The 11,926-nt window shown below is 51.0% G+C and overlaps 2 protein-coding genes across 2 annotated transcripts in view; one reads left to right on the top strand and one right to left on the bottom strand.

Annotated features, from left to right (window-relative positions):
• NPC1 (Niemann-Pick disease, type C1) overlaps positions 1-6,123 on the top strand; it is a 46,021-nt gene extending 39,898 nt beyond the window's left edge. Inside the window, exons 21-25 of the mRNA XM_010828987.1 lie at positions 1,263-1,463; positions 2,705-2,936; positions 3,655-3,768; positions 4,576-4,738; positions 5,308-6,123. Of these exons, the coding sequence (XP_010827289.1) occupies positions 1,263-1,463; positions 2,705-2,936; positions 3,655-3,768; positions 4,576-4,738; positions 5,308-5,390 (793 nt within the window). The 3' untranslated portion in view covers positions 5,391-6,123. The remainder of the gene's footprint in view (positions 1-1,262; positions 1,464-2,704; positions 2,937-3,654; positions 3,769-4,575; positions 4,739-5,307) is intronic.
• LOC104980292 (chromosome unknown open reading frame, human C18orf8) overlaps positions 5,805-11,926 on the bottom strand; it is a 22,229-nt gene continuing 16,107 nt past the window's right edge. The window contains exons 11-20 of the mRNA XM_010828923.1: positions 11,688-11,732; positions 11,388-11,441; positions 10,622-10,750; positions 10,045-10,151; positions 8,206-8,325; positions 7,640-7,717; positions 7,329-7,433; positions 7,031-7,099; positions 6,722-6,947; positions 5,805-5,987 (exon numbers count right to left, since the gene is read on the bottom strand). Coding sequence (XP_010827225.1) covers positions 5,908-5,987; positions 6,722-6,947; positions 7,031-7,099; positions 7,329-7,433; positions 7,640-7,717; positions 8,206-8,325; positions 10,045-10,151; positions 10,622-10,750; positions 11,388-11,441; positions 11,688-11,732 — 1,013 coding nt within the window. The 3' untranslated portion in view covers positions 5,805-5,907. The remainder of the gene's footprint in view (positions 5,988-6,721; positions 6,948-7,030; positions 7,100-7,328; positions 7,434-7,639; positions 7,718-8,205; positions 8,326-10,044; positions 10,152-10,621; positions 10,751-11,387; positions 11,442-11,687; positions 11,733-11,926) is intronic.

The following is an 11,926-nucleotide window of genomic DNA, read 5'->3' as shown; positions in this document are numbered from 1 at the left end:
TGGGGGTGGGGGAGGGGCTGGGTGGGCATGGTGGGCAGGAAGGCCCTATTTTCTGCCATGTGCCACCCTGTGCCCACCCTTCTGTGAAAGCAGAGAAACCAAACCGCCTTTGAAGAAAATTCGTCCTTCCTCACTCTCAGATGATTCTGACTGGTCTGAGCATTCGGTCCCAGGCTCCCCTCTGTGTCTTGGCCCTCCTGGCGGCGCAGAGGACTCTGAGTCCTGTGCAGGCTTCCAGCAGGATGGAATGTGAGGAGGGATGTGGGCATTTCAGGATGTGAAAGGGTCTGTCCAGTTGTGTGTGGGGCACATGAGACCGCAGGTCTGTCCTGGTGATGTTGCCTGGGGTAGAGGTCTCGGTTTTTCTGTCCCCTCTGTGCTTCTTGCCAGCCTGTCTGTACATGAGCTCTTGGGCTGCCCCACTTCCCCATCCAGCCAGGCAGAGTTCCCATGGAAACAGGAACTCTGGCCCAGAAATAGCAGAGATGGCTGAGGTCTGGAGTTGGGGGGATTCAGACAGAAGGTGAGGGTTATATTTACATTATAATGGTAAATGCTGGACATCCCTGTTTTTCATTAAGAATACATAATATGACCCGAGTTCCATCAGTCACGTGTCATGTCTGCGTTTTGGGACCTAGGCTAGCTACCGTGGGAGAACTGTCCCCCAAAACAAAGTAGGAATGAACCTTCCATCTTGATCTCCCTGCAGACTGAACACTCAGCCTGCATAAACAAGTCAGAGTGAATGCAGCTCTTTGGAAGGCAACAGCTGCCACTCACAGGGACTGTCCTTTGCGCCCGAATCATGCCTGGCACCTCACTGACACTACTGCGTTTACATACAGCCCTGCGAGGAGACGGTGGTGCACCCATTTGCAGATGGCACTGCAGCCGAAATTTAGTAATTTTACCCCGGGGTTCCAGGACTGAGGATGATCTCAGGGCCCCCTGACTCCAGGGCCCCTGTCCCCTCCTGCCCCGTTACACAGCATGGCTGGGCACACACTCTGTGAAAAAACACATTAGCAGAGTAGAGCCAGCTACAGAAACGAGCAGCTGCGTGCAAAGAAACTAAAGCAGCAAAGTGTGGGAAAGTGTAAGCCAGACCTTCCTCTTTCCTATTTGAGGGCTTCCCTGTCCCTGAAATTGACAGCTGGTCTGACCCGAGCCCAGGGTCAGGTGATCCCACTAAGCTTGGTTGCCCAGATCCTGCAGGTGCAGCACGAGGTGTGGCCTCTGACACCGCTGTCTTGTCGCAGGGGACACGCTGCCTACAGCGCAGCCGTCAACATCCTGGACAACGGCACGAGGGTGGGAGCCACGTACTTCATGACCTACCACACGGTGCTGCAGACCTCGGCTGACTTCATCGATGCCATGGAGAAGGCCCGCCTCATCGCCAGCAACATCACCAGGACCATGAACCAGCAGGGGGGTGATCACCGGGTGTTCCCATACAGGTATGGTGTACACGAGGGTATCCTAGGGAGCGGCCCCACACACCGGGGCTTCCTTGCTGGTTGGTGGGGGGTGGAAGGGTACAGTGCTGCCACTTGGCTTTCCTTCTCACCCTGGCTCCATCCTGAGCTTGGGGGAAGCCTGTCGCTGGATGTGGCGTCTAGGCAAGGAGAGCCGGATTGTGCAGCACCTGCCAAAGTCTGAAGGTGGAGCTCACCCTGCAGAACAGCAGTGGGGTGCGGGGGTGCGGGCGCCTGGGAAGCAGCTCCACAGAGAGGGCCCAGCAAGGCAGGGCTCCCGATGCAGATTACTGGAGATGGCGCCTTTATAAAGAAAATACTGGGACTTCTTTGGTGCTCCAGTGGTTAAGACTTCACAATTCCATTGCAGGGGGCATGTGTTTGATTCCGGGTCAGGGAACTAAGATTCCACATGCCAGAGGGGTGTGGCCAAAAAAATTAAGAAAATATTTTACGAAATACTGAATTTGGAAAATATAGAAAAGTAGGAGAAACAAGTGATTTCCCCACCAACCCCCGGGGTCTCAGTTCAGGGAACCTTGACTTTTTCCTGACAGAAGGCCAGCTTGTTGTCCTGTGGAAGGAGCTCTCAGAGTGGGTGTCCTGACCTCTAGGAGTAGCTGGTTAACTTTTCCAAAATGGCATTATCTCCTCAGGTCCTGCACAGACCCTGTTTGGAAGGGAGTAATCCTCCAGAGAGACCAGGGCTTGTTTTCCCAAAGTACCATGAAATATTCTTTATAGATGAATGCCTGCAAAGTAGAATGGGGGCTTCCCTGATGGCTCTGCAGGTAAAGAAGCCACCTGCAGTATAGAAGATGCAGGAGACACAGGTTCGATCCCTGGGTCGGGAAGATTCCCCGGAAGAGGGCATGGCAACCCACTCCAGTACTCTTGCCAAGAAAATCCCATGGACAGAGGAGCCTGGTGGGCTACAATCCAGGGGGTCACAAAGAATCAGACATGACTGAGCACTCATAGCATAAAGCAGAATGGATCAGGCACATGAACAAAACCTTTATATAAGATACACGTCTACGAGGCCCTACTTTAGGCATCAGTGGTCAGAGGTCCAGCTGAACTGCCAAAGGCAAGTCTTACAAAAACAGGGAGGTTTCCCGTGAGGCCTGCCTCTCAAGGTAGCTTCATTTCGCAGTGGCGGCAGGATGAGTAAAGCTTCCCGGAGAGAGAACGAGCAGTAACAGACCCCTCTCCCCTTCCAGCGTGTTCTACGTCTTCTATGAGCAGTACCTGACCATGATTGACGACACCATCTTCAACCTCAGCGTGTCCCTGGGCGCCATCTTCCTGGTGGCCGTGGTCCTCTTGGGCTGTGAGCTGTGGTCTGCGGTCATCATGTGCGCCACCATCGCCATGATCTTGGTCAACATGTTTGGTGTCATGTGGCTGTGGGGCATCAGCCTGAATGCGGTTTCTCTGGTCAACCTGGTCATGGTGAGTCCTGGGGGAGCGCTCGGCCCTCACTCCTGTGCCACCGATGTGCCTTGTTTCTTGGGGTGAAAGGTCAAGGTCAGCTCTTGCTTTTGGTGCACACGAGCAGTTGGACGTGGTCACGTAACAATTATGGTGTGACCTCACGGTCTGGCTGAAGTATTCTGCCTGCATTATTCTGAAGGGTGAGTTGTTGAAGTATGTAGCCTGATGACAGCAAGATGTTCCATTTCCACTTGGAAAAATTGCCCCTTCTGAATGGAATTTTCTGACCAGGACTTTTTGCCTCTCATGTAGTTACCAGTTGCTTTTTAAGTCTTAAATATATGCACATCTGAAAAAGTATGAACAGAAGCTAGACCCAGTGCATGTGCCCTTCAGATAGGAGAAGAACATGCTTCAGGGGGAGTGGCAGTCAGGAGCCCCTGCTAGAGAGATGACAGCGTGCTGCCTGGGTCGGGGCTGCGAGGGCCTTGAGAGGTTGCAGCCGCTTCCCCCAGAGAAGGCCGATCTGCTGGAGGAATCTGGAGGTTCCACGGGCTTCCCGGGACAGCTGATGTGGGTACCCGGGGGGCTTTGTCTTACAAGTAGAAGGGGCTCTGCTCAGGGCTCCTTGACCCCCCAGGGTGCCCTGGTAACCACAGATGCCCGGGAGGGGGGTGGCTGCCTTTACCACCTTTAACCGGAGCAGAGCAGTCCTCACGGAAACACTTTATTTCAGAGCTGTGGCATCTCCGTGGAGTTCTGTAGCCACATCACGAGGGCCTTCACGGTGAGCACGAAGGGCAGCCGCGTAGAGCGGGCGGAGGAGGCGCTCTCCCACATGGGCAGCTCTGTAAGTACCTCTGAGCAGGCCACCCGGGCAGGGACCTCACCGTGAAGGGCCCAGTCAGGCGATTGAGAGCTTCTCAGGAGAAGAAACTTCACCATGCAAAATTCTGAAAACAGAATTTGTTATCTCTGACTCAGCGGCAGTACCTCAGGATTACAAGTTTTCAGGCAATTCAGGAAACTTGCATAGAGTTGTGTCTCGCATAGAGCTCTAGCCTGGAATTCTTTAGGACTGTTCCCTTTGGTGACTCCTTTGCACAGTCTGGCTAAAGCAGGAAAACAGGTTTGATGTGAGAGGCACTGAAAACCCAGGCCCAGCCACGAAAAGCAGGCGAGTGGCCACACTTGGAGCCCAGTGTGGTTTGTGGGTCAGGTTGGCAGAATCTATCTTCTCAAGCTGAACCAGGACACAGGGCTGGACTGTGAACCAGTTCCTTTCCCACCATAGAAAATACTGTTATAGATGAACAATGAAAAGTGTGCAATAGCATTGTCTAAAAACATAATGTACATACCTTAATTTAAAACTAATGCTCTTGGGAAAATGGTGCTGATAGACTGGCAAGGTTGCTATGGGGTATATGCAGAATACACAGCTTTTATCCTTATTACACCTTTATTTTTTTTCAGATTCATAAGCAGCAGATAAAACAATTTAGGCAGAGCCAAATGCGCTTATCAGTAACTCTGAAAGCTGGGGTTCAGTCCCTCATTACATTGGACCTTGATGTTTAACAAATCCCTTAGGAGGACGTGTTCAATTATGGCCAGTTGATACAAGTGGTTTCTGAGCCCATCTCTCTTCTCTTAGGTATTCAGTGGAATCACACTAACGAAATTTGGAGGCATTATCGTGTTGGCTTTTGCCAAATCTCAAATTTTCCAGATATTTTACTTCAGGATGTATTTAGCTATGGTCTTACTGGGAGCCACTCATGGACTAATATTCCTCCCTGTCCTACTCAGTTACATAGGTAAGAGCTTTTTGTTTTTAACCTGGTGGGATGGAGGAAGCCTGATAGAAGGGCGGGTACCTTGAAGCTTTCTTCTGAAGTATTTGAACGTACTTACACCAGTGGTCATTTGATAAATATTTATTCTAAGAGAAAAACTCTGATCCTAGGGCTTCGTGGCTAAACCACTTCATTAGAAAACCGGAGCCTGTCGTGGTCAGCACTGGGAGTGAGCTTGCATGTCAGAGGCCCAGGGCTCCTCCCCGCTGAGAAGGACCTGTTTGGCCACAGCCCGCGGTGCCCTGGAGTAGCCTTCATTTCCATTCACTTTTAAAGAAGAACGCTGCTCTGCGGTTTGTCTCAAATTTGGAGTTCTCCTTAGGAGTGTATTTTATCTCTGTGGCAACTTCAGCGTCTATAAATGACCCGTGGTCGACAGAACAGTACTAATTTGCTGGATTTATAGCTTTGTGATTGAGAAAATGAGGGGTTCCCCCCCCTTAAATCTCTGGAGAACAGGAAGTTCTGTTACAGTAGAAACCATCTCTTTTTCTCAAGAAATGATTCATAAGTTATTTTATCCCTCACAGGCCCGTCAATAAATAAAGCCAAAAGTTTGACCACGCAGCAGCGATACAGAGGTACAGAAAGAGAACAGCTCCTCAACTTCTAGCTGCCCCCTCCCTGAAGTGAGACTGTGTCTGCGGGTCGGTTGGTTTACAACAGCAACCGTGTTGTCGAGGCTCGGTTGAACCCTGGACGTGAGCAAGCGTCAGGCTACTTAACAGCAGCCGCTTTGGCTGTAGCGCTTTTAAACTCAGGAATGCAGACTCTGACTGGAAGCAGCATTACTGAACCTGGAGGCAGCCCCAGGGCGCTGGGGCACCTTTCCGTTCCCCAGGAATGAGGCCTGGTTCTCAGGCAGCCAGAAGGGGGAGCTAGGGAGCCTGCGGTCCGCTCACTGACACTTCCTAAAGGCCAATCAATGCAATGTTTCTCCTTTTTCAGGAGTAAGCCATCACACAAGTTCTACACCTTATTTTTAGTAACATTTGAGGATGTGGTAGATACATACTTTATTACAACATTTTGTAGTTTAAAGAGCTTTATTAACGCAATAAATTAACTTTGTACACATTTTATATATATATATATATATATATATAAAAAAAAAAAACTAGCAAGTGACCTCAGAACGTCGTAGGCCTCATTAGAGCTTGGTCTCCGAAAACTTGTTTGAAAAAAGCGACATGTTCTTCACAGTGTTCTCCTGTAAAGGAAAATGCAGATTTCATCTGTTAAAACGAGGCACAAAAGGAGGAAAACAAGGGAACACTTTGCGGCTCCTAGATGTGGATACTGGGTTTTAACTTATTTTTCTCTCATAAAATACTTTGTTTTCCTAAGCTTCTGAGTCATCCTTTCTGTTCACACAGCTCATGCCATCACAGGACTGGCTGGTGCCTTGACAGCCCCCAGCAACCCCGCCGTCTGCCCTGGGAGACGGTAGAAAAGCGGGGAGATCTGTAAACACTGGAAGCCCTGAAGGAGTCACAGGTTCCCCCATCCTGAGGAAAAGGGTGCTTTAGATTTCATAACTTTGGAGATTAGAGTGATTGGCCAATGCATCCTGCCTAAAAATGAAACATTAACAAGCCTCAGGCCATTGACAACCCTCTGCAGCCATTTCCGGTCTTGTTCCTAATTCTTCAGAAAGGGCCATTCTAGGCCCAGATGTCACACAGCTGTGCCCAGATGACACTGTCTCCACCCCATCACTCCCTGAAAGTTCTAGAGCAGAACCCCAACTCCATCAGCACCCTGAATCCACTCTCACTACAGTCAACAGGCTAAGGCTTATGCGGGCTGGTACAAAATTTTGTTCTTTAAGAACTAGCCCAAGAGTTCTCCAAACCAAAAGCTTTCTCGCCCCACCCCAGCCGCCAGTGATCTCCTGGTACTGAATGTGGCTGCCCCACAGCTTTCTTGCAGCTCTATTCTCACCTGGTGTGAAACTAGGGTTCCCTCGCAGACGCTGGTTTCGCTGTTCAAAAAACCGGAATATCGTGTAGAAAAGCATGTGGTCTTCAGTCTGCTTTGCAGCATCTAGAAACTTCCGCGCGGAGATGTTATCATGGCCACCAATGCCCCGGATGAACCTTAAGGCAGCTAAAACTTGGTGTTTGGAAAGGAGAACTTCTACTATTTCATCATTTGCTGTGGAAAGTCGCTGGAAATAAGGTAGAAAGCTGGGTCAGTGCAAGCAGTAGGAACAGCCTTCTGTGTGGTTTGAAACTTGGCTGTATCAGTTACCTTCAGCATATCCAGAGACAGCTGGTGGGCAGGAGGATAAAAACTTTCTAGGGAAAGCAGCAGACAAGCCTGAAAGACACACGTTCAGACTGGATTCACAGTATGTTGGAAGGTCAAAGTATTTTTTATACTTGTTTTTATTTGGCTATGCCAGGTCTTAAGTTACAACATGCCAACTCTTACTTGTGGTAAGCAGGGTCTAGTTACCCCACCAGGAATCGAACCTGGGCCCCCTGCATTGGGAACGCAGAGTCTTAGCCACTGGATCCCCAGGGAGGTCCCACTGGCCGGCACTCACCAGAGGCTTGGAGTCGCTGAGGACGTGGTACTGCAGGAACTGGTGCAGCGTGGAGAAGAGGCTGTGCTGGACGAGCGTCCTGATGACCAGCTCGTGCAGGTAATGCTGAGACAGACAGACAGTGCCACTCAACTACAGACCAGAGACGCCGTGTGCCGAGGCCCACAGCTGCTCTAAGTGAAGCTCCCATCACAAAGAGAAGGGGGTCTATGTGCAGGAACGCAACCCTCAGCTGACACCTCAGTTAAGACAGTGATGCTGCTTTTACTCTAATGATTCCCTCTCCCTGGAACGTGGGCCCACAGAGGTACCTGTACTGTGATCTGAAACTGGTTCAGGGAGCGGATGTACTCCATGAGCACGGCGATCACGAATTTGTGCGGCGTCTCCTGCACAGAGAAGAATGGTTAGACACACATGTGACTCCTTGTTCATCTGCCCTCTGGCTTCTGGGGTTCCACCTGGCTGTGCTGTGTTGGACTTGGTCACTTCAGTCATGTCCAACTCTGTGCGACTCCATGGACGGTAGTCCACAGGCTCCTCTGTCCATGGGATTCTCCAGGCAAGAATACTGGAGTGGGTTGCCATGCCCTCCTCCAGGGGATCTTCCTGACCCAGGGATCAAACTCGCATCTCTTACATCTCCTGCACTGGCAGGTGGGTTCTTTACCGCTAAGCCACCCTCCAGACTCTCCCTGGTCTGTGATCATATTTAAGCTTGAGTATTAGAGGCCAAACGATGAGCATTCATTTAGTCCTCACTTGAATAGCTCGGTTACTCTAATCACATTCTGGGTTCTTTTTCCTCAATTCCCTTCAAGTATGATCACTGCCTTGGGAATCCTAAGCCCAAAGCGGGCTGGCCAGCCTCCCCTACCTTCTTCTCCGTGAACACTGACAGAACATGGGTGTACATGTCAGACTGGTCAACCACGGCCTGGGTGCGCACTGGCCTCCTGAGCAGCGGGCCACTCCGGCTCTGCCCCGCCTCCACGGCCTGCACACAAACCACAGACAGGATCTCAGGCATCTTCTGGGTAACGGCATGTTTGCAGTCAGCCCCAAAAGACCAAATTCCTAGATGCTGTGAGCCTGGGCGTGAGCAGAGGGCGGCACTTGGACAAACTGCAGTGCGGCTGGAGAGGGTGTTTGGCAGGGCAGAGCTGACCATCCTGAGGACACACCAGTGTTCACAGATGGAGCTAAAAAGCCTAAGACATTAGTTTTATTCAGAATTATTTTTTTTAACCTCTTAAAATAACTCCCTAATATTGTTAATTGCAAACCATCTGGCATTTGTTGTCTAATTAAAATGGCTACTGCATCTTTGTTTTACAAAGCCCAGATCCTACACTGGGTGAAAAATATCTTACAATGAGTATCAATAGAATTTTTTTTTTTTTTGGCTGAGCAGCAAGGCTTGTGGGATCTTAAACCAGGGACTGAACCCGGGCCCTCAGTGCTGAGAACACAGAGTTCTAAACCACTGGGTCGCCAGAGAATTCCCTCAGTAGCTTTTTAAATGGTAAACAAGGCTCCCCAAATGTCACTGAGCAAGAAAGCCCTGTGAGATCTCGGCGACTTCACCTCACTTTGTAATGCTGACTCTGCGAGGGGGCACCTGCGAACCTCCATTTGCAGAAGCCCAACATGTTCCCGTGGTGGTGGTGGTGGGCTGCGCTCTTGACTCCCACAGGTTTACAAACCAGAGCACCACAGCATCGGGGCTCACAGAGACTGCCCTGAGATCAGACCTGCTGCCCCCTCTGCCCAGAACACCAGCGGCAAGAACAGGACCACTCCAGAAGGGCGTGTGGCGAGGACAGGGCCACACAAAGCTGCACGCTGCGCCTCAGCCCTGTTATCCCTGAGAAGCTAAAGGGAAGGGGTTCTGGGGGGTGTTATTGTTTAAAACCACTGCCATTTTTAGCCTTCAGACTACTCAGGTTCCTGAAGGCAAATAATTCATCCCACTTGTCCTGAACTTCCTTCTAGCTTCAGAATACACACTTATGAAACAGTATAGCAGACCCTGAGAAGCCTACCTTTCACAACAGACACTTGACAATTTTGTTTGTTTTTTTTTTTTTGGCCGCAAGTGGCATGCAAGATCTTAAGTCCCCAGACCGGGGGAACTGGTCCCAGACCATGCCCCTAGCAGTGGAAGCGCTGGGAGCATGGAGTCTTAACCACTAGACCACCAGGGAAGTCCAAAGAACACCTGAACCCACTCCAGGAAAAGCGCAGTGCTGATATTGAATCATCAGGATCCTAAAAGGAGCTTGCCTGAATGACAGGATAAGTCTTATTTTTACAGCTTTTCCATCCTAAAAGGAAGATGTGGCAAAATGATTTAATTACTGATTTACCAAAGTCTAGACTCTGGCTTGGCAGAAAGACATAAAATAATGCAAAATGAGACTGATTTTCTTATCTGTTACATAAAGGTAGACCAAGGATCTATACATGTGTATGACCAAACACAGATTAAAAACAGATGAAGAAGCCATTAAGTGACAGTCAGCCTCTAAGCTCAGGGGACACGGGGACTCTTAAGTTTACGCTCCCTGTAAATATCCACCATGCTCTCTGGCACAGGGCAAACCTCAGTGTTATCAATCTATGAGAATCTTGCTTATAATTACGTTGAAAATATACCCAGGGTGGGGAGGGGTGGAGCGTCCCACCTTGTATGTAAGGTGTACATACAACTTACCATCGTGTAATTCTGCTCGGCATCCAGGTACTTCTTATACTCCTGGTTGAGTTTGTCAAAGACGGTGGCTATCACGGGCAACGTCGCTCTGTCTGACTCTGTCAACACTGGAAGGAATCAAGGTTCACAGTGGTCAGCCGACACGCTAGGAGAGAAAGGACTCGTCTCCGAGGGTCACCAGGAGACATGACACAGTTTAGGGGCTGGGGGCCCTGAGGGGGGTCACCAGCCCTTGCCGGATACTAACAGAGGGCGTCAGGAGAGTCTCAGAGTATTAACAGACACAACGTCGTGAGTGACTTGGACTCAGAAACAAGTTTCTTCTCCAGCTGGAGAGGGCAGCCTCTACCCTCGGGTGTGCCCAGGTTTAGGTCTGTTTTTTAGTCTCTCCTACCCAAGAAATGTCTTGCAGGGACAAATCATTTTTATACCAAGCAGCCTTTCCAGGGGGTTAAATGATGCCCCTGTCACTGAGCCCACAGGCTGCAGACAGAAGAGTGTGGCCCATCTTGCGGTGGGCATGCAGGCCGTGTCAGGAATCAGACGGAGAGGCTGAAGGCCCACCACCCCTACTTACTCTGTGAACACACAGACAGGATGACCATCTTGCACTCCTTCCTCTGCAGGAGGAAGTCCATGAGCCTGCCTTTATCTGGCAAGAGGTTCACTATGGGCTGCAGTTTCACCTGGAGGTTCCAGAGGTAACCTGTGGAGAGACGGCATGCTGAACCCTGGCTGCAAACCAGAGCAGTGGCCCCAGAGCTGCTTCCCTCCACCTTCCCGGCAGGCGGGGTCAGGGATGGGGGGCGGTGATGCTGCAGAGCTGAGTCAATGTATGCACTCAACACAGCCCAGGCTGCGACGCTCAGGACACCCACACCAGAGTGGGACTGCAGCCAACGACCTCTGCGTGTTGGCTGATTCCTCAGAGGAACCCTCCCTGCACACTCACGGAGCATCCACTGAATACAGGCACCTCCTCCCCTTCAGCGCTGATGGGAGAGCAGGTGGCAGCCCAGGCACAGACTCTGGTCCTGGGCTCCTCTTCTGCTCTGACTCGTTAGTCGAAGGCAATTCCGGTAGCTCCCAAAGGAGCCCTGGAACCCACCATCCTCCCAGCCCTGGGCACCCCCGGTCCTCGAACCTCCCAACACCCTCACTGCTGGGCAGTGGGCACAGTCCTCAGTGGGATTCTGGGAGAGAATTAAAGGCTTCACTGGAAATGTCCAAGTCAGCCCTTTCTCCCCAGGGCCGGCACCGAGCTGGTACCCTCGAGACAGACAGGAGACCATCCACAAGCTCGTCTTTCTAACAGGACACCCCCACCCGCACCCCAGACCCACCTTGACTCGCGCTGATGATGATGTCAGGCTGGAAGACGATCCACGATGAAGAATCCACACGTTATAGGAAACACTACTCCAGGAGAGGAGGACAGGAGGCAACCCAGCTCCCATGAGCATCCTCCCCACCCCTCACCGCGGCCCCCATGGAGGCCCGGCCCTCGATGAGAGAGAAACCCCACTGGTGCTTTCCATAATGTAATTCACCCAACTTGGAGGCTTGGACCTCCCTTAGACCCCTGTGTAAGGAGAGGTGACAGCTCCCCTCCCCGGCCCGGCCAAGGCCTTTGGAAAAGATACAGAGTTTACACGGGACGGGGGACTGGCTGGTCACAGGAGCCGGACCTACAAACAGAGAAGGCACGTGTGTAAGGGCTAAGTAACCCAACCAGAAAGTGCTACCAGTACGACACTTAATACTTCCTAAAGGCTTCAGTGCGTGTTCATTCGACTGCAGTTAAGTAAGGAGAAAGTGAGTTGGCATGTCCCAAGAGGGAAGTCAAGAACAATCCATGAAGAAGTCTTAAAGGAAGAAGAGA

Source organism: Bison bison, unplaced genomic scaffold (assembly GCF_000754665.1).
Source record: "Bison bison bison isolate TAMUID 2011002044 unplaced genomic scaffold, Bison_UMD1.0 scf7180017864498, whole genome shotgun sequence".
Taxonomy (NCBI): Eukaryota; Metazoa; Chordata; class Mammalia; order Artiodactyla; family Bovidae; genus Bison; species Bison bison.
The sequence above is the reverse complement of the archived record's forward strand: the minus strand, read 5'-3'. Positions and strand labels throughout refer to the sequence as shown.